At 31.5% G+C, this 23,034-nt stretch overlaps 2 protein-coding genes across 2 annotated transcripts; one reads left to right on the top strand and one right to left on the bottom strand.

Annotated features, from left to right (window-relative positions):
• The first annotated feature begins 6,320 nt into the window (after positions 1 to 6,320).
• On the top strand, positions 6,321 to 12,324 carry LOC120178993 (glycosyltransferase-like At2g41451). The gene is made up of 11 exons (XM_039184730.1): positions 6,321 to 6,755; positions 7,966 to 8,115; positions 8,222 to 8,274; positions 8,852 to 8,960; positions 9,075 to 9,209; positions 9,353 to 9,397; positions 9,577 to 9,764; positions 10,582 to 10,723; positions 11,208 to 11,254; positions 11,561 to 11,648; positions 11,746 to 12,324. The coding sequence occupies exons 1-11, from the start codon at positions 6,405 to 6,407 to the stop codon at positions 12,019 to 12,021; spliced, it is 1,584 nt and encodes a 527-aa protein (XP_039040661.1). The 5' UTR covers positions 6,321 to 6,404; the 3' UTR covers positions 12,022 to 12,324.
• A 962-nt stretch (positions 12,325 to 13,286) lies between these two features.
• On the bottom strand, positions 13,287 to 18,836 carry LOC120178997 (DNA repair protein recA homolog 2, mitochondrial-like). The gene is made up of 8 exons (XM_039184734.1): positions 18,683 to 18,836; positions 18,289 to 18,349; positions 17,014 to 17,231; positions 15,764 to 15,851; positions 15,184 to 15,356; positions 14,398 to 14,544; positions 14,123 to 14,257; positions 13,287 to 13,734 (listed from the first exon to the last, which is right to left on the bottom strand). The coding sequence occupies exons 1-8, from the start codon at positions 18,746 to 18,748 to the stop codon at positions 13,447 to 13,449; spliced, it is 1,176 nt and encodes a 391-aa protein (XP_039040665.1). The 5' UTR covers positions 18,749 to 18,836; the 3' UTR covers positions 13,287 to 13,446.
• Between the last annotated feature and the right edge of the window lie 4,198 nt (positions 18,837 to 23,034).

Here is a 23,034-nt window from a genome sequence, read left to right as displayed (position 1 = left end):
GAGGCATTGAGCTTTTTTAAAAAAAAATTATAACTTTGATATTTGTGTTAATTTTTTAAAATTAGATCTTAACGCTTGTTTTTTTATTTCGTTTTAGTGACGTTAAAAAATTTGACAAATAATTTTTATGGGTAAATTAAATCATTCATCTCTCAATTATCTTCTCATTCCAATTTTGTACCTAAATTATCAATTTTTGTCTGCATTTAGTACCGAAACTATTAGTTTTGGTCTGTTTTAGTACTTATACTTTTAATTTTTCAAAATCATACCTAATTTAGTTTTTTTATTTTAGTATCCCTCATTCAATTAACGTTAAATTTTGAAAAAAAAATTAAAAGTTTAGATATTAAAATATACAAAAAATGATAGTTTAGGTACTGAATGCGTTCAATTTTTAAAGACTGTTACTAAAATAAAATAAAAACTAGACATTAGATATGATTTTGAAAACTTTAAAATATTAGGCACTAAAATGGACCAACATTGATAGTTTAGGAACTAAATGCGTAATTTACCCTATAATTATTGGCATTTTTACCTTTTGGTCCCTATTTTTTGTTCCAATCAGTGGTCTAGCTTCTTGTTTAGATTTTGAATTGCAATTTATCTCTTGTTTTGGGCTTTGATATATCGAAGCCAAAATCAGGGGTCAAATTGCACAAAATAAAAAAATTTATGGGCCAAATTGAAGTTTAAAGGGGTCAAATTATATATCAACACTAAATTCAGGGGGCAAATTGCCCTAACAAAAAGTCATGAGCCAATCTGAAGCTTGGAGCCTAATTCAAGGGCCAAACTGCACCAAAAAAGTTATGGGCCAAATTTTATATCAAATCCAAAGATAAGGGTTAAAGGTATCATTTTGGTGATAAGAATTAGGGTCTAAACGTATAATGCTTGAACTTGATAAATTTAGTTAAACTATACATTTTAAGGGTCAAATTAACTCATTAACTTGATAAATTTAGTAAAATTAATGAGACAATTTAACCCTAAGCATGAAATCATAACATTCTTGTGATTTTAACTTCGAGTTTTAGTACTTAAACTTTCATTTTTTCTAAAATCATATATAACGTTTAGTTTTCATTTTATTTTAGTATCCGTCATTAAAATTTTAGCAAGTTTAATACCTAAACTTTTGAACTTTTCAAAATTTAACGTTAAACTTTGAACGGGATACTAAAATGAAACAAGAACTAACGTTTTTAACAACGGAGTACTGAAATGAAACAAAAACTAAACTTTGAGTATGAATTTTAAAAAAAATGAAAGTTTAAGTATTTAAAAACTAACTAAAACTGATAATTTAGTCACTTAATGATACTCATTCATGTTTTAACTTGTTTAGTTAAATGTATGTTTGGCTGCAATTCATGATGCAATAGAAAATAGTGTATGTTAGCACAAATTTGGAAGTTTGGGTAACTTAAAAGAAATGCAAGGGGAAAGCCCATGTTCTGCGTTACTATTAGTGGAATGTCACGTTCATTCGTTTGGTGGCACTGAGGAAAGCAAGTCGCTTTCACTGCCAGCCGCGTCGTCTTTTCTACATCACCGCCACAAGCAGCCACCGCTTACTTCCAAACGCCCCTTCTCCCCTTATTTCACTAAAAAAATACTCCTCGATTCACATTAGAGTTAGTTTATGATCTAATTAATCTAAATTAAATTATTGTCATTTATTAAGGTTTTAGATTCGAGTATCAAATTGTTTTTATTAAAATATGAGTTAACTGCATTATACGTCTTCAAGCTATGTTTCTTGTTTGAAATTGGTCCCTAAACATAAAGTTTCAAATTGGTCCCTAAACTTTTAAATATTTCAATTCCATCCTTAAACCATGGTTATCGTTCTAAATTAGTACTCAAACTTTTGAACATTTAGTTTCCTCCCAAACTATATTCTCCATTCTAAATTGGTCCCCAAACATTTTCAACATTTTAATTTCATCCTAAATTATATGTACATAATACTCACATTCCATGTCAATAAAAGCGTTAGTTAAAGTTATATTCTTATATGTTTGAAAAAAATAAAGTTTAGGTTAAATTATGGTTAGAATTAATTACATATTTGGATGGATTTGAGGATAATATTTAAAAGGTTGGGGACTAGTTTAGAATAAGGGTTATAATTTTAAGAATAAAAGCATAATGTTCAAAAGTTTGAGGACTAATTTAGAATGAGCATCATGCAATTAACTCTTAAAACATTGTAATTATCATGTAATATTTGTTTGAAAGATTGTCAACTATTTTATAATGAACACTTAAACATCCATGTAGACATTGTACTCGAACCTGAAACCTATAGAGATAACAATCATCCTTTAATCATTGAAATTACTTGACTGATAATGTATTTTAAAGTTTTTAGATTATTTTAAACTCGAATTGCTTCGGTTCGAGTTAAAATTAAGATGAGTTTCATTACATTTATGATGAATCTATCTTTATTGTGTAAGTAGTCTTCATTTTGCAACCTAACAAACAAGGAGAAAAAAGAAAAAGGTTGAAATAGACATATGATAAATGTGGAGGACCACATGGTAACCCCATTTTAGAATTACAAAAGGGCAAACTACACATTTCATCATTGAACTTTACTATTTCTCCTATTTTGCTCACTAAACTTTAAAAGTTATTTTTGTTATTGAATTTTACTCTCTCCTATTTTGGTAACCTTGTCATTAAATAATTAACGACATTAAAAATGACGCCGTTTAAAAAATTCACTAAAACGACGTCATTTTGCATCTATATAACAACCTATTTTAATGTCGCTAACTATTTAACAGCCGAGTGACAAAAAAAAAACCTCAATGTATCAAGTTCATTGACAAATTTGAAAAAAAAAATTTGAAAAACAGTGAGTGAAATAAGAGAGACTAAAGTTTAGTTACCAAATTTATAATTTACCCTTACAAAATATAACATTGGTTGACAAACTATTTTTTAGTTCAAAAATAATCACTCCATTTATAAAAATATATATATCCATCCATCACAAATAAAAAAAATGTTACAATTCATCTACTTTGAACACTATCTCATTAAGACATCAACTATCTTAACTATAATATTTTAATAAAATTCTATCAAATAAACAACCAATAATTATAATATAATATTTATAATAAATTTATAATATACACATGTATCAAATTACAATATAATAATATTATAACTATTTTCAACTATTATATTATAATCAAGACAAATTGATAGAATAATAAGGATCAATTGTGTGATTATACCGATTTACTAATTGTTGTCTCTTTCTCTATTAAATATTAACGATAAATACCTTGATTAGCATTATTTAAATAACTTGGTGATTTGATTGATAAATTTAAAAGTTCCGTGGTCAAAATATAATCCCCTTTTAGTTAAATGGTTATGGATATAATTTACCTAAAATATAAGAATAAAACTATTTTTGATATATTTTTATTACAATACAATTATTTAAAATAAAATTATTATTTAAGATAAAAAATAATCTTAATAAAATTATTTGTTTATTGATTAAGTAAATATTAAACAAACTACAATTTCAATTATATGCACACTCTAAATTTATAATTTTACTATATTTTACCTTACATTAAAATACATGCATCATTATTAATAGTTTTATATCACAGATAAATAATTAAAATATATCATTTTTTTATTTAAATACCTGAAATATTTGTTGGTCAAAATAAATATCTAAAGTAATTTTTCTTTATCAAAATATGTACCTATTGTATTTTATGTCAAAATAGGTACCTAAACTATTCAATCTTTTTTATCTAAGTTCTACGAAAGTTGACATGTCAAAATAGGTACGTATTGTATTTTATGTTAAAATAATTTTAATTTTTTTTAATAATTTAATATGATTATAAGATAATATCTTGAAAACTTTTTTTAACTTTAACTTAGAATATTTAGAAAAAAAATATTTTTTACCATTGAGATCACTTAAAAAATTATTTATTTAAATTTAATAGTAAATTATGTAAGTATTAATATACAAATATTTTGGTAAAAGGGTATGTGAAACCCCTTTACTTTAAAAAAAATTAATGTGACCCTCTTATTATTTTTCTCTAAATATAGTTCTCGTACTATTTTTTTCTCTCAATGTGACCCTTCAACTAAAAAAAAAACTCAATGTGGCCATTGACCAACGTTATTAACCAACGACTCCATTAATTTCTGCTGACGTAGATGTTCTCTCAAATATGTTAAGAAGGGAATACTTCTTGTGGCTGATGTTAAAGACATAAATAATTAATTTTTGGTTGCATGAGCAATTGTTGAAGCAGAAATTTATGGTTGACTTAGAATATAGGTTAATGACAAAAAAGTCAACAAAAAATCCCATTAATTTTTTTAAAGTTTGAGGACCACATTAGTACAAGAGCCATATTAATTTATTTTGTAAGTACAAGACTTGGGAACTATTTTACCAATATTTTTTAATCATAAAATGGTCTATTTGATATTGTACGGACCCGATTTGGCTGCACAAGAGGTTTGACAAATTTTCGGGTCCTGACTTTATTTGATAGTGTCGAATTAATTATATTTATGAAAATTAAATTTATTTTCTTTCATTTAAATATATTGAATTTTGATTATATTTAAACTTAAATATTGTAATTACAATTCATATTAAATTTAAAATAGATATTGGCTGAACGATTTTTATTCTATAGATGATTTATTTAAATTAAGGCATTTATTATCAAAATATTTTAGCCCTTATATGGATATTTAAATTTATCATTTGTTTTTTAAAACTATTTTTTTGCAAAAGAAGACAAATTTTAGTGGATTTAGATAACAATTAGATAATTAGGATCCGTTTGTTTCCCGTAAAATATTTTTCGAAAAGCGTTTTTCTCATTTTTTTTTGTGCCTGGTCAGAGGAAAATTGGTTGGTCAATGTAAAACATTTTCTAGTCAACATAATTTTCTTTGTATTTTCTGGAAAATGACTTACGTTTTGATTCTCCGTAAGTCATTTTTCGAACTTTTCACTTCAAATAATAAATACTCAAAGTAATTTTAATTTTTATATATTTAATATTAATATACTATTTTAAACAAACGAACCCATAATTTAATTCATATATTGTCTTTAATATAATAGTATTTGTATTTAATGTAAATGGTGAAAGGGGTTCAAATTTTTAAATAACTTTATAAATTTAAATTGAAAAACAGTTTTAATAAAGTAAATATTAATTTTTGATATTGAAATTGATTTCAAGGCCAATAAAATCGATTCTGATCACCCGATTGTATCAAAAGATTCAAGTATTGGTTTAAATAAAAAAAATTAAGTATAAATAAGTCATGTTCGCGTACCGAATTAAATCTGAAAATCACAAATATCGAATTGGACCAAAAAGTCATTTTCAAATATTTAACTGTACCTAAAAAGAACTTTGGGTATCAAATTAGACTTAAAAATAAGTTTACATACTAAATATTTATGTATCTTAAAGTTCATCTAGCTAGATAGGGTTTAAAATCCTTTTAAGTAACATGGAATATTTAAATTTTAACATTACAAATTAAATAAATAATATTAGGAGGACTAATATCATAATATCATAATATAGGGCTTAAATATAAAATAAGTGTCAAAACTATAGTGTTTTTTTATTAATATGTGTCTAAATTATTTTTTGAATGATCTTGGTGTCTAATGTTATAAATGTTATCATTTTAGGTGTCTGGACTATCAACAATATTAATTTATTTCATTAAGTGCTAATTGGTGGCTACTACAATGGTGTATGATTAGGAGAATGACAGGGACTACGTCGGCGACAGTGGTCGTAGCCAAAAAAGACGGTAACAATGGATTAAGGACATGATTTGAGGATTTTAAGGATTTTAGATTTTTTTTTATAATTTAAGAGAAATTAAGTTTTTATAAATATATAAATATTTTTAATATTTTAAAAAAAATTAGCAGATTATGATACATATTATTTAACGAAGGAAGTTAACGTTGTTGACGACCCAAACAACTAAAGTAATAACATTTGTAACGTCAGACACCAAGATCATTCTAAAACTAATTTAGGTATATATTCGACACTTATTTTATACTATCTAGATTAGTTAGCTAATAAGTTAGATACCTATAATTTTTTTAAAAAATTAATATAACAAATGAAAAAATATTAAGGAGGAGAAGCTAAAGGACAAAACAAAGGACAAAACGCCTTGTTACATGCGTGGTGTCATTCTCCTTTGCCAACTTCTCTCTTTCAGTTTCAATTCTTCCTTCCTTCAACCAACCTATATATATATATATACACACACATTTTCATTGCCATTTATATGTATATGTTTCAGTCCCTTTATTTCATCACCAGTCTCCCATTCTCATGGCGGGTCTCCACTCTTCTTCAAGACCATCCTCTTCGTCTTCCCTTTCTTCTTTTTCTTCTTCACATCAATCCTTCACTTCTCGTCTCCTCTTGCTCTTAACTATCCTCCCTTTAGCCCTCGCCTTACTTGCCTTTGTTCTCCAATGGCGTGGCGGTCTGACCGACCCCATCTCCCGTTGGTCCACTGACCCGTTTCAGTTCCCTGGCATGGACAACCCCGGTTCCAATCCCGGTTCAGATCGCCGCTCCAATTCAGGCTGCGTCGATACTTTGGGTCGAAGCAAGTCACCGGCTTTCCCTTATTTCAAGGGTTGGGAATTCGATGCCGGGTCGGATCTTACGCCTAAGGTTAGTTGGATTTTCGGGTTTCCCTTTTTTGGAAATTTGAATATTCAGATTCTGTAATGCTCTTTTTTCAGTTTAATATCCCCGATGAATCTGAATCTTAGTGGATTTCAGGTCCTAATCTTGCCTGGAATTGGACTACCTAATTTTCTCTATTAAATTATATATTTATTCGATAGACTTGTAGATTATAGATTTAAAATAATCAAGGATGAAATTAGATGTAGATTTGGATTAGCTTGAACCATGAAATTCAGATCAAATTGAAGAAATTAAAAGCGGAATAGACCTGTTCATGAGTTGAATCGTATTGAGTTTGGATCGAGTCTAGAGAACGATATTGATATTATATTTGTTTGTCTAAACCCTCCTTGGAAAATGCTTGTACCTGCAATGGATTGTCTAAGCTTACTGATTCATATTTTCTTAATCTTTATTTATGAATATATTTTATTATGATTAGTTTAAAAAAATAAATAATTCAAAAAATTTGATGCTTACATCTTAGTATTATATATATTCATATAAAATACATAAATATATAAATATAAAAAATAATATATATGGTAGGATTCAAGTCGTTTGGATTTGGTTAGAACATTTAATATTGGAATTAAGGTTTGATTTGTTCACTACACAGGTTTCTTTTTCTTTTCGAATTTATATCTCGGATATAATATTTTTATTCATGCTCATTCTAAAATGTAGGCTGAGCACGTAGTCCAAAATTTAGGACAAAAATATTAAAAAGACTTACTAATAAAGAATGTGATAATGTTTATAAATTTTATATTTTAGTAGTAGGATTAAGAGACTGTAATTAGTTTTATTTTTTTAAAATACACGTATGGGCATGTGTAGTTGGTTAATCACGTCTGTGGATGTAAAAAATTTCACAGCCAAATGAGTTAATTTTTCTTAATATATAACCAAAATGATCTAAGATGCTGTAAATGTATATTAGTAAATAAGATAGTAGTTGGTTTGATCAAGCAGTTTCTTTGATTAATGTATTGCTCTGTGAAGCCCCTTTTCGTGTGTTTCAAAATTGAATGGAGTTAATATGTATATATAGAATTTTTGCATATTTTAAAGATTATCGGTGGATACTGGATACCAAATTTATTTGCATAAAATATTTATCACTGATGTATGTGGTTTGATGAATTGTGGATGCTGTTTCTTACCTTTTTTTGTTTTTGCTGAATGCCAGATATGTATTATCTCTAGTACTTCTGCAGGATTAGAACAGACTCTACCATGGATCTTTTATCACAAGGTTATTGGAGTTTCAACCTTTTTCCTCTTTGTTGAGGGGAAGGCTGCCTCTCCTAATGTATCTAAAGTCCTAGAATCAATTCCAGTGAGCATAAATATTCGTTCCTCTTTTTGATTTATATACCTTGTTGTAAGCTTTTCTGTTTATTCCTCTTCGATTCTGTTGCTATCTAATAAATCATCTTGTACAGGGGGTGAAAGTGATATACAGAACAAAAGAATTAGAGGAACAACAAGCTAAAAGGTTTGTACAAGATTGGTTGAATTCAGGATAACAAAAAGTACTTGTTTTCTTGTGGTCTTCTTCTATAAGTCAATTTTGCGCTTCTTTTCTGTACAAGACTTAAATTATTGTTGGAGAACTCAATGCTGTAGAGAAGGGTGTGAGGAAAAGAGAGAGAGATACTAAAAATTTGGAGGTTAATTGAGAGCTATTTTCAGTCCTGGAATACTAGTGATTTGGTTGCAATGTGGAACTTAGTCTCCATAGTTATGGACCAAACTACCATCCTATTGAGCTCCCAAAATGAGAATAAATTACACATTTTGGGAGACATTAGCTCTGAAATAAATAGTGCTGTGTCCTTAGGGTAAACTGGAGATGACCTATAATATTTATACTTTACCGTTAGATTGTATGGTATCAACTTCCTTTTTGTGTGTATGTTAATGGTTTCTGGATATAATACTTTTCATGGGATTATCTGTTTGCTTCCTTGATAGTTTATTGAATCATTCTTAAAAAGGTAACTGTTTGATGCCTTAAAATCTGGCTTGATGCTCTTAGATTTCCTTCTCCGATTTCATTTTGGTGTTTGTAGTCGGATTTGGAATGAGACTTGGTTGGCTAGCTTCTTCTACAAACCATGTAACTACGAGTTGTTTGTGAAGCAATCCCTTAACATGGAAATGTCTATTGTCATGGCAAGGGTATGTTATTACATTTCATCTCCCCCAGATATATTTTCATGTATAGTATAAATTTGTATTGATGGTAAGATATAACTCTTAACCTTACTATTCTTTTTCTTCATTCATTTACAGGATGCTGGCATGGATTGGATCATTCATCTTGACACCGATGAGCTTATACATCCTGTGGGTGCTCGTGAGTACTCTTTGAGACAATTACTGTCGGGTGTACCAGGAAATGTTGATATGGTTGTCTTTCCAAATTATGTGAGTAGAGCTGCCTTTATAGATTCTAAAGTCAATTATGTTTATTTTGGTTATAAAAAGGTTTAATGGGTAAAGTTATTTCGAATCTTTGATCTTGTTTTGTTGTTGACTCCGAAAGCAACTAAATCATATAAAAATTTCAGGAAAGCAGCGTCGAGCAGGATGATGTCAAGGAACCTTTTACTGAGGTATAATTTCCTCTATTTATTGATCATGCTTTGCTTTGGTTAGATTTATTACGATATGGCTAATATTAGTTTGATGGCAAGATTATTAAGTTTTCTGTCTCTCATGCCAGTTGCTTTTGATAGGGTTATGATCATGTATGCACTTGTTGTTGATTATCACATCTTCTATCTTGGCATAGGTTTCAATGTTCAAGAAGAACTATGATCATCTTCCCAAGGAAGTGTACTTTGGCAATTATAAAGCGGCAACCCGTGGCAATCCAAACTACTTTCTGACCTATGGAAATGGGAAATCAGCTGCACGTATTCAAGATCATCTTCGCCCTAACGGTGCACACAGATGGCATAACTACATGAAAACACCAAAGTATGGTATTCTCCTTTTCTACTAATTTCGTGTTAATGAATTTATGTTGTTAACGTCATTGTTATGTATATCTAGCAATAAAAAGTTCACATGTGTCTTTTCATTATCAGCGAGATTAAGGCACCTTGCAAACCTAGTAGAGTGTGTCTTGCTGTTCTTCAGGCAAGGCACCTTGGTTAAAGTGTGAACCATTGTGTGTAGGCAAACTCAAGTATCATTTTTGTTTATTTTATTTGCTTTTCTTTTAATTGCCAAAAGAAGATAAGATTAGTTGTATTTACAAGAATTAAACTTTGGGTAATAATCATAATCCAATCCATGCATATTTCTTGAAAAACCAAATTGCAAAAAGCACCGAGCTTTCTTTGATAATGACTTTTAGTAAATTAGTATGATAATACATCATCTTAGGAACTGTTAAGTAATAAATAAAGCAAAGCAAAATCTTTATGTTCTTTGAGGAAAAAACATAAGTTCCGAGCTTTATTAAATACAATGCAGAGTTTTTTTGTTTTGCATATACTATTAATTACATTGGGTTAAAAGTTAAAACTAGCACCTTATTTCACTTCAAAAATTACTTCTGGCTCTCTGCCTCAGCTGCTGTCGCTCCTAGAGTGGGCCCTGTCTTTTAATATACTAAGTTGTTAATATCTGTCAAATGCAGATGACCTCTTCTTTAATAAGGACTTCTTATCTGTTGTGGACTTATGTTCATTTTTATTTATCCTTTTATTTTTTAAGTCATTTACTTTATAGTTGAGCGTCCTTTCCTTTCTTAATCTTAGGTATATAAATTTTGTGTGATATTTCACAGTGAGATCAAGTTGGATGAGGCTGCTGTTCTGCATTATACATACCCCAAATTTTCTGATCTAACTTCAAGGCGTGATCGATGTGGTTGCAAGCCTACAAAGGACGATGTTAAAAGATGTTTCATGTTAGAATTCGATAGAGCTGTGAGTTCCAATTGTGATATAATCCATCACATTCCTTTTATCGGGTTTTTAACTTGCATATCTGTTTTCTATTGCCCATGCTTTTACTTGGACCATTGTTTTCCAACTTTCTTTTAACCCGATTTACCGATCTATCAAGTTCAAATATCATTGTACTTGCATAAAGCAAGGAACACTAAAAGTACTAGGTATGTGTTTCTTGATTTCAGCTTTGGCCGTTTTATAGGCCTAAGTTATAGCCAGAATGCATGTTTTCTGACCTGCTCTTAGCATAAGTTACAGAAAGTTCCATTTTCATATTACATTAGGGCTAGTAATGTTTGTATTGATTATGGAGGGAGAGAGTTGGCGAGTTCTCTATGATGATTACACGTTGACTGATATTTCTAATATTTCGATGGAGGGGGACGATTGCTTTCTGGTTTACTTGAACCATGTATTTTTGCTTAATTTGCTTAGTTCTTTCATGTTTTATTTTATGCAGGCATTCATAATTGCTTCAACTGCAACCGAAGAGGAGATGCTTCGCTGGTAATGCTTATATTAACATATTAAACATCCTGTGTCGTCGTGTTTCTCGTTTCGACTATGAACCGACGCTTCTGATGTTGCGTGTTATGGGCAAGGATTTCTAAACATTTACTGATATGTTTAGGCTGTCAAATGTCTACACTTAGCAAATTGTTGGGCTGTATAAGAATCGTCTATGATGATCTACTCCTTACTTTCACATCTAGGCAAAAATGTTTCTCATCAAGCAATGTGTGTGTCATAGTTGTGTCGTGTCGGAGTTTATTTTTGGCTTCTTCGAATAATATTGTGCTTTTTCCCCCTTAGGTACCGCGAGCATGTGGTGTGGACTGATAAAGAATTGAACTTGAAACTTTTGAGGAGGGGCATCTTAACTAGGATTTATGCTCCCATGGTGAGTTAAACTTCCACTTTTCTGGGTTTTTTTGCTGTTCTTTGCGATGGATTATTTCGTGGATGACATGATCATTCACTTTTCCCCTGATCCACAGGTTATAATCCAAGGACTTCGGGAATCTGATATTTTCGCTTCCGTAATACAATCGGCACAGACAACTATCTCAAAGGGCAAGTTCTCATTGTCGCTCGAGAGTAGCAACTCTTCTAGAGTTGACGAATCTGGAATAATTTCGTCCAGAAAGATTGGTGTCAAAGAATCTACGGCAACCGCCCGAAGGATCATGGAAATATCTGAAAACTTTTCTTACGGTTCAGCTATTCCACCACTTTCTCCTCCGGTCCTGCATGACCTTCACATCGGTATATAACGACATCAAACTCGCAACGATTACTGCTGCCAAATCGCTCCCACCAAGAGTTGGAGAATCGAATCAAAACAAGATGGATGAGCAAGTTGGTTAGAGCACTTCTCATCAGGCAGTTCAGTATTCGGATTCCTTTGGGGCTATTCCCGATCATTACCCAAGCGGCGCTGTACATTTCCCGGCTTCGATTATAGTATAGATCATAAGAGTTTAGAGGATGATAGATGGTGATTGACGAGTGTTGCTACATCGTTTGGTATCATTTTGGATGCCATAACATACATGAGCTTCAGCTTATTATAGAGACGGAAATGGCACATTGTTGTTCCGTTCTTTTGCACTTGCCGGAAAAGATTTTGCATTCTCGTTTGCTGATCGAAACTTGACTTATGATCGACCGAGTTTTACTTTTAGGGTTTATTTTCAATTTAGTCCTTGGAATTTCTAATATTTACCCTCTTGATATTAGAATGCAAAAATTCGATCAAGAACTGAGGTCCTCTCAATTTCAATAATGACCAAATTGGGTCTTAAAATAAGCAGAGTACTTCAATTATTGTCAATTTTGGGGATGAAATTGAAACGTTCAGGAGTGTGAGTATAAATTTAAAATGAGTTATAGTTTAGGGATAGACAGTTTTAGAATAAGAGTTGAAATTTAGGGATGAAATTGGAAGATTAAAATATTTGAAGAGTAATTTACAATGAAGATCATAGTTTAGGGATATATAATGCAGTTGACTCTTCTCCTTGACGTGTATTGTTGTGTTATGTAATTTCGAAGAAAGTATTCTAGGGTAAACTATGCATTTAGTACCTAAACTATCAATTTTAATCAAATTTAATATTTAAACTTTAAATTTTTTAAAATCACACTTAATGTTTTAGTTTTTGTTTCATTTTAATACCTTATTGATAAAAACTTAAAATATTTAATACTTAAACCATTAGTTTTGATCTATTTTAATACATAAACTTTTTTTTTTGTAAAACTTAAATTTTGAACAAAGTATTAAAATAAAACAAAAACTGAACTTTAAATATGATTTTGAAAAGAAAAAAAATTAAATAATAAAACATACAAAAACTAATAGTTTAAGTATTAAAGGCGTAACTTACCCTTGATTCTAAAACATTTATTTTGTTAAAAGTAATCTAAAAAATGAAAATGAAAAAATTCCAAAATTTATAAATTCTCAAAGTCAAGAAAAAAATGAAAGCAATTTTAAAAAATTATATATATATATATATATATATATATATAAATAAATTCTTTCAACAATAGATAATGAATGATATTTTCGCACTAGAATACACTTTTCACCTTTCTTGTTAGATTGGCATGATTAAGCCATCCGAGCTAATGCATTTAAAGACCATTTTGAACCTTCGGTTTGAATTCGGACGAGTCCGGTTCCGATGCTCTCCTCAGCTATTCTTTTCGAATAATATCGCCCTTAAAGCCATGGCCATACCTTCAAGAACCCCCTCTTTCTCGGCCAAGTATCGTTCGGCTTCCCGTTTATCACCGAAACGCTTAGCATCGATGAAGTAGTTGCTTCCTTCTTGCTTGATAATTCCATACTCGCATGCCAACTCCAGGATCTCGGATTCACGGCAAAATCCTTTACCAAACTGTATTCCGAGCTCCGCTTTCTGCATTACGGGTGCCAGCTTGTTTTTCACCACTTGAACACAAACACCCAAGCCAGTTACCTAAAGACAAGGATAGATAGTCCACACGAAACTAATGGATGGATTATGTAATGATAATAAGAACTTGAACTATACCTACAGATAACTCGAAATCACAAAGATAGCTAGATGTGGAAATTCATGTATGAGTCTCAAACATGGTGCTGGGTATGTTCGATTTCATCAAGATTTCGACGTATTTAGAATCAGTGAAGGATCATTTCTCCCATACCAATGTCCGGATATGTGTCGGACAAAATATCAAACATTAATATTTCAAGAAAAATGGTCGGAGAGAAACATAGAAATAAAATAAGAAAATAACTTACTATCATCCAAATTTAGAAAATCTTTTGATATTTCTTATCATCAATAGAATATAATAAACCAAACTTAGAGGATTCTATACCTTATCCTCATTCTTCAACAATCCAGTTCTTATCATCCTCAACCGTATTGCTGAATAAAATTTCAGGGCATTTCCACCACAAGTGACCTCATCCATATGCCCGAAAGCTTGACCTTGTTTCGCATTATGTCTGACCTGAATGTAAATGATAAAAACTGTATGACCTACAAGACAGCTTACTGAAATCTACGGTGTGTGTGTGCATCTGCATTTTTATTTTTATGCTTGTTTGTGTAAACCAAAGAAAGAGAGAGAGATCTTGACAGGGTATCAACCTGATTAAGAAATACAATTAGAGTATGGGAACGGCTTAAAGAAAAAGAAATTTTCCGAAGTGCTTGACTCATTATCCGTGCTTGTACATCACACCTAATGTCGCCAATTGAACCATCAAGTTCACACTGAGGAACAAGGGCAGCAACCTGTGAATACCAAACATTGAGAATTAAGTCTTCAAAGTGAGAAGAGAAATGACAAAAGCTTGAAAGCAGTAAACTGCAGAGGCCAACCTATATAATATATATTCAGATATTCATATATAATATATATGTTGGACTCAATGTGTCAAAATTTCAGATCCAGCCACAGTCCAAATATTTGGACGCATCTATGAAAATTAACATGTTCACATATAATTTAATTCACTTGGACAAGCTTTAGTCTTTGGAGGCAGTATTTTGTATATATCCCAGATTGGCATATTACAAAAAAAAAATTGAAAAGGCATGTCCTCGTGATTATTGCCCTTTGGCTTATATAACTCACTCAATGAAGATAGTAACACTTAGAAACGAGGCATAACATGATATCCACATTCAATACCTCCAGAAAGAATAGACCACAGACCTGAGGGCAAAATACAAACGAAGCCCCTGAATGCCTAAAGTACAATTTTTTTGGGTAAGAGAATCACATAACATGGTCATATGTCAGATATCCAACAAATGAGAAGAAAAAATCAACACCACCACAGTTCACGGAATCAAATTGTATGGGTATCTGGGCACTTAAAAATATAAACATGTTTGAGTAAACAGAGCAGACACGAATCAAGTACTTACGCTATCAATCACAATTACATCTACAGATCCACTTTTGGTCAGTGTGTCAACAGCACAAAGCAAATTCTCAGCACAATCAGGAAGTGAAACAAGAAGATTTTGTGTGTTTACACCTATTGCTTCAGCAAGTGAAGGGTCCATAGCATTCTCCACATCAAAATATGCACAATACCCTGCCAAGAGGATTCATTCAACAAAACAAAAAAGGAAGTATAAGCCCCAATATGCAGACAAGTTCCAGCATCATCTCCCTGACCATGTTTCCTGTTAAATTCTGCTTAAACATAGAGGCAGATACTAGAAATGAATGAGGATTCACTACAAAATGTGTAATTTCTAGGAGACTTTTGAATTAAAAAAATCATTGTGACATAGATTTCAGCCAGCCATGAGACAAATTATTGCACTAATCATTATTAAAGTATCCTAGAATTATTCAATAATGGACATCAAGACAATGGGAAATACAAAAATTACTAAATATTTCCAAAACATTATCCTCAGAATAAATTATTGCAATTTATATTCCAGAATTGAAATGATTCCACCACCATAGAATGGGAAGAAAAGTTAACAACACCTCCAAGCTTTTGAGCTTCTTTGATTATATGAAGCGCTAAGGTTGTCTTGCCTGATGCTTCTCGCCCATAAATTTCAACCATTCTTCCCTGAATAACCCATAACAGAGATCAGATAAACTTTCAACCATTCCTGCCCTTCCTGCCCATACTCTGTAGCAGCTAACTTACGTGTCAAATAGAATAAAATTGCAAACCTTTTTCATGACAAATGTATATTAAGAATCAGTATCTACAATTAGGAATAATGTGTCAGTGCGGCTGAAGTTCAAATTATTTGTTACAAATATAAACATATCATGTGGTAAGCAGACTATCTATGCTTGGATCACAAGCAGAGCTCAAGGACTATTGTAAGGAAGGGGACATTTTAGGAGATTTAATCATTGTTTCTGTCAAACCTATATTAGCTAAAACCTTTGGTTGAGTTGTTAACAGTCTCAATTATCATCCTTGTGTTCTAGTGTAATCAAACTGACATGTTAAGGAAAAATATCTTATGCAGGTTCAAACTACATTATTCACAACTATCAATGACAGTTTCTGTCAAACATTAGGGCCAGAGGGAAGCAAGAGCATCTGAGCAACAAATAAAATCTGTATAAGCCTTTTCACTATTCACTTTTAATTAATATTGGATAATAAACAATTAGCAAGGTGAAGCATAAGCATAATATTAAATACATTTTCACTGTAATAAAAAGTCACAGAGATTTCCTAAAGAAAAAATCAATATAAATATGCAATTATCAGAAATAGAAGAGTATTTAAGTCAGGATTTTGAATCCATTATACAATTTAAATCTCTCCCAAGATAAGTTAACAAAGAAATGCAGAATCGCACATAAATATTTCATTCACACTGATCAAGCAGAGTGCTACATCATGCATAAATTCACGTAAATGTTCAGAAACAATAAGATAAAATTGAGAGCTGAACTAATCAGTTATCAGTAAAGAATTAAAAAAGTGATGTTTATGCAAGAAAGAAATAAATCAATGCCTATAATAACCCTTGACCCACCATATCTGAAAGACAACCAGAAGCATATGAGTTTGAATTGCCCAAGAAAAATAGGTAAAACTATATGCCACATATCTGTTAAAAACATAATGTATCAGATATCTGACTGCTGTCATATTTACAATGACAACTCAGCAAATATGTTTGACCACAAAATAGAAAATAAGTACGAGTTTCATTAGAAAAGAAGTGTGCTAACAGGATAAATATGCAATGTCGGCCCTTCACCTTTGGTAATCCTCCAATCCCAAGTGCTAGATCAAGCTTTAATGAGCCTGTAGATAACACAGGAGTATGTCGTGAGCTGAAGAAACGTTGCAAGGACAACATAGACTCTCTGTCAAAATCCCCAGCAAGTCGTGAGAGTGCTTCACGTAGATCACTGCCTTTCTTTATTTCTTTGCTATCATCATGAAATGCATCACATTGGTACTCCGAAACATCACCTGAAAGATTTAAAACATTATAATTGGGCAATTGAATTTAACTGCTCTCATTTGACTAACCTGTAACAAAACATACCCAATGCTTGAGTTAACCTTTTTAATTTTAATATATTAAAAGAAATATAAGAAAATTAATGAATAATAAAGAATGATGTAAGCATATAATTTCCTCCAAAGAAGGGGAAATCAATCTTGTCATTTCTTAAAATTTATAATGTGCTTTGCTACCTGCTTAAACAATTGAACATGAATTATGGCCCAAGTTGCAAAAAATAGATCACATAAGTCAGTCTTTTCATGCTGCTTGATCTCCATTTTTTCTTCTTCTTTCCTTTGTCTCTCCACCATGTTTTCTGATTTGTGAGGCCGTAAATACTTCCATTTATTCTTTGTTTCTGTATAATATTCTCTCATCTTCTCTATTTAATCTCTCACCCTCTCACAAATTCTATAGAAACCTAAACAATTTGAAAACTAGTCAAAGTTTTAAGCTTTTAGCAGCACTAATCACTGGATAGCTGAAACAGTTTCTTACACCATCTCCATCCTCTCTTTTTTCTTCCTTTTCTATCACACTCTCTTTAGTTTTGAAGTCATATATTTCCTTTTTCATTTAGTTGTTTTCTCTCATCCTCTTTACTTCATTTATTTCCAATCATATATCTTTGAGAAGCCCAGAAAAAAAAGTACATTTAGCTCCATTAGTTACCAGATTATCTTCAAATAAGCTTGTAACAGTTTTTTCTTTTTTCTTCCTTCATCATGCAATCTCTGGCAACAACATTCATCAATGAATTGACTTGGTCAGTTTGACGACTACTCATGTCCATAGAGTTAGTGGCAAGTAGCAACTTAAACACATATTTAATGCTCATACCTATACTATGATGACACAAGCACTTCAAGCAAATGTGACAAATCAGTGTAACAGCAACTTATGGAATGCACATACTAAAGCATATAATACAAATTAAAACAGGCGATGCAACAAAGTAATACAAACTGCCAAATAGATAGACAAAAATAAGAAAAAAATTGAGAATGAAAGAGAAGCTACCTACAGAAGAATGATTGCGTGTGCAAGCCCCAACAAAACTGATTGCATCTCTTCGTGCAAACTGGTAATAAAGCAACAATGTCGGATGACAATAAAGATACTTGAAGGTCCAGATATGCCATAAACCACTCAAAAAAAAGGATGAAAAAAACTACTAGCGTAGAGAAAATCAAGTTTTGAAGAATAAAGAAACGGATTAAAATAAATACACCACTGAATAACAAATAAAACAATCATTAGAATCACTTCAAACAAAAACTACTCATTGAAGTAAGCATGTCGGAAATTTCTACGAAGTTGCTTCCATTCAACACCGACAAATCTCTAACCGTTAAAACACACACAGAGTGAGAGCAAAACTAATTTATAACATAACACAGAGAGAAGATGAAACCTTAGGGAAGAAGCGAGACGATATCGAGACAGCTTTAAGTGCAATAGAAATGAAAGAGACTGCCATTAGTTCGTCTTCGTTAGCTAGTTTTCCTTTTGATTTTCTGGGATTCGAGGTTTTGGTAGGGTTTCATGAAATTGAATTTCGAGGGTTTTTTTTCGTGAAACGTTATCGCGCCATCTTTACTAACAAATTTGGGAAAACTACATCACGGTCATTAAAGTGGTGAACATATTTCTTTTCAAAAAGTTATATTACCATCACTAATATTGTAACATATTATAAAGGGTAAAGTATATAAATGGTCTCTGCACTTTTCAAATACTTGCATTTAGGTCCCCTAACTTTTAAAACTTACAATACAATCACTAAATATTTAGTTCGTTTATAATATGGTCTCCGACGGTCGTTTCACTTCTGTTAGGGTAAATTATATAAATGGTCATTAAACTTTTTAGGTGCTTGCATTTAGGTTTCTCAACTTTTAAAACTTACAAAACAATCATTAATTACATTATAAACCTCGAATTCTAAAATGCTTCAACTATATTCTAAACCTCAAATTCCAAAATGCTTCAAATACATTCTAAACCTCAAATTCCAAAATACTTCAATTACATGTCCAACCCCAAATTCATAATTTATTCTCAAAATATGGCATAACAAACTGAACTTGAAGCAGTAACCCTAAACCCTCAAAACATAACCCTAAATGCTAAATTTTCCCATCAATTAATCCAATATAATCAACACCATTTAGTTCATTTTGGGTCATAATAATAAGTGATCATGTTGGGTTTAGGATTTAAAAGTTTGATTTAACCAACTATAAGTGAACAATACTCAATTCGATTAGAAAAAATTATTTTTCGACTTGAATTGATTCAAAAAATTTGATACAAATTGACTTTGAGTTGTAATTTCATAAACTCAACTTAAAAAAAAATCAAGTTAAAATTGAGTTCTAAAATACAACTCGAATATCTCAAAATTTTTAGTAATTAGTGGATTAATTTTTAAGTTTGAGTAAAGTCCCTTGACTCAGTATGATATATGTATATCACATATGGAAAAAATATGAAGAAATATATGTACTGTATATGGTTAAAACACTATTTAAATTAGAATCAAATAATATTATAGTATTATAAATATTTATAATTAAATTTAAACAGAAACTCAAAAATTCAATTCAATTCAATTTGACTTTATTTAAATTTATAAAATCAAATAGAAAATTTTTTGAGTTAACTATTTTATAAACTGAATTGAATTAGAATCAAACAATATTATAATATGACAAATATTTATAATTAAATTTAAACAGAAACTCGAAAATTCAATTCAATTCGACTTGATTTAAATTTTATAAACATAAATCGAAAAAATTTCGAGTCAACTATTTTATAAACTGAACTGAATTAGAATCAAATAATATTATAATATGATAAATTTTTATAATTAAATTTAAACAGAAACTCGAAAATTCAATTCAATTCGACTTTATTTAAATTTTATAAACTCAAACCGAAAAAATTTCTAGTCAACTATTTTATAAAATGAATTGAGTATTTAACCCTAAATCCAACATACTAACTTATTATTCACTTATAGTTTGTTAAAGTTTTTTGAAACGATTATGTTTTGAGGGTTTAGGGTTGTTATTTCAAATTTTAGTTTGTTATGTTAGATTTTGAGAATGAATTATGAATTTGGAGCTGGGTTGGGCATGTAATCGAAGTATTTTGGAATTTGAGGTTTAGAATGTAATTGAAGTATTTTGAATTTTGGGGTTTAAAATATAATTGATGATTGTTTTATGAATTTTAAAAGTTAGGGGACCTAAATGCAAGCGCCTGAAAAAATTCAGTGACCATTTATACAATTTACCCTAACGGTAGTAAAATGGCCGTTACGTCGGGGACCATATTGCAAACGAACTAAATGTTTGATGATTGTATTGTAAGTTTTAAAAGGGTGGGGACCTAAATTGAGTATCTAAAAATTTTAGGGACCATTTATATACTTTACCCAATTATAAATTAGGCAAAAAAGGCACCAGAAGTCCCTATACTTTTGAAAAAAATCAACATGGACCTTGTATTATTTTTCTCTCAATCTAACCCTCCAAATAAAAAAAACAAACTTAATGCGACCCTTTGACCAAAGTTTTTCGTCGTTAACTATTACGGTGCTAGCGTGGCAGTTCACGATGTTGACGTGGCGGTCCACGTGCTGATGTGACAATTCATCGGTCATGTTGAGTTACCAATTTAGTTCATTTGTTAATTAGTGTTTTAAATAATTAATATTTATAGTTAATTTCTCCATTATTATATTTTTGTTATTTATTTGGGTGTTTCTACTAGTTTTCTATGAAGGACCCTAATTATGAAAATTGCATTTAAAAGATAAAGTTCTACGACTTTTTTATTTTTCCAGGATCATGAGCGACCTAGTGGATATGAAACCAGGCATGAAAGCGCTGAACATATTTTAGAAGGTTAGTCAACAGTTGCGTAAAGACATAAGACTCAGCCACAAATTCATATTTAATTTCAAGAATTATCTTTTAAGATTTTTAATGTTATTTTATGGTTTTTTAGGAGACTATAAATACCCATCGATGCAAGCCTAAAAACACATCTATATATCTCATATTCATTTTTCTTATTTCTCTAGTTTTATAAAAGTTCTTTCTTTTTCTTTATTTACGTTTTCTTTATTTTTCTTTTTTAATAATGCTAAATATGATTTCTATCATGCTTAACTAAGTTTTTTCAACAATGACTCCATTCCTAATGTGAGAATTGAAAAACACCTCATATCTTTCTGGGTTAAATTTCTCAATTTTCTGGAAACTAAATTGACAGATGTTTTTTCTTAAAATAAAAACGCTTTAACTTCACAAATAGATTTTGGCTTGGATGTTGTTATGGTTTATCGTAGGGATTATATAATCAATTGATTCGAATTCCCTTGGACATACCTAGATATAGCACGCTAAGGGGAGATTGAGATCGAGTTTGACTTTCATAGAGAAAGCGTAATTCGAGTCAGACTTTTCCAAGCGCTTTTAATTTGTTTGTAACACCCCAATTTAGGGGCTAAAATTAAGAAATTATAAAGTGGTGGATTTAATTGGTATTTGGAAGAAATTTGGGGATTAAATTGTCAGATTTCAAGATGGCAGACCGTTTTAAGAAATGCATGAAGTTTAGTGGCTAAAGTCATGATTTAACAATTTTATATATGTTGAATTATAAGTTCCCCGTGCGCAGGTTCTGCGGAAAATTTTCCAGTTTTCCTCTCCCGTTCTCCCTACTTCGAACTCCGATCTACTCGCCGTCCGACCTCCGATCGACGAGCCAAAACCACCATCGTGTTCGTTGTCAACCGAGGAACAAAACCCCTCAAACCTTTCGTCGTGAATCATCTCCATTCGTCGTTAATTTCAGTCGGAAGTATCGTCGGTAATAACTCGGTTTTAGTTGGTTTTTCATCGATTCACAACGATCGGATCATCCGTTTACGACACCTCCCGCACCATCGTGTTCCTTGTGCCGTTCCGAGTCCACCGTGTCCTCCATTTTCTCGGCGGCGACGGCGCGTGTGGAGGTGAAGCGGTTAAAGTTTTCGATTTGTTGAAATTGAGCTCTCCGCCGTTCAAAATTGTGAACCGAGCTTTGTAAGTATCTCGAAATCGCTCAAAAATTTTTAGAAATTTTTCCGGGATTTTATCACTGTTCACGCACCCCCACGCGCCGCCACTGCGCGTGGGGAAGGGAAAAGTGACCGGTTTGACGGTTTTGAAACTGTTTTGACCGGTTGACCGGTCACAACCCGACCCGACCCGTTGACCCGACCCGTTTACCCGACCCGTTGACCCGACCCGACCGTTGACCGACCCGACCCGTTGACCGTTGACCGTTGACCGAAGTTGACCACTGTTGACCAAAACTTTGACCGGCTTTGATCGGGCATTAAACGACCTTTGACTTCGACCGAGTATACCTATCCTGACATTTTTCGACATTCCAAATCCGATTCCCTGTTTTTTTCGAAATTCGAACCTGAAGGTCTCGAAATTGCCGGTCAAACCCGTTGACTTGATTTTGACCGAAAATTCCAAATTTCTGAAAAGTCATATTTATGCTTTCGACGTCCGAATCCGAATCCGAAGTCCGTTTCGCCAAATTCGAACCCGGTAAGCCGTATTTCACTGATTTATCACCCGATTCGATCCGTTTATCGTAATTAAGCTCCGTTTCTGATATAATATTTGATATGTATCTGAGGAATTATTGGAAGTTGAATTGAAGATCAAAGGCATTCGAATGGAATTTTTATGG

The sequence above is a fragment of the Hibiscus syriacus genome, unplaced genomic scaffold, assembly GCF_006381635.1.
Source record: "Hibiscus syriacus cultivar Baekdansim isolate YM2019G1 unplaced genomic scaffold, ASM638163v2 tig00112395_pilon, whole genome shotgun sequence".
NCBI classification, from domain to species: domain Eukaryota; kingdom Viridiplantae; phylum Streptophyta; class Magnoliopsida; order Malvales; family Malvaceae; genus Hibiscus; species Hibiscus syriacus.
This window is presented reverse-complemented; position numbering and strand designations above follow the sequence as displayed.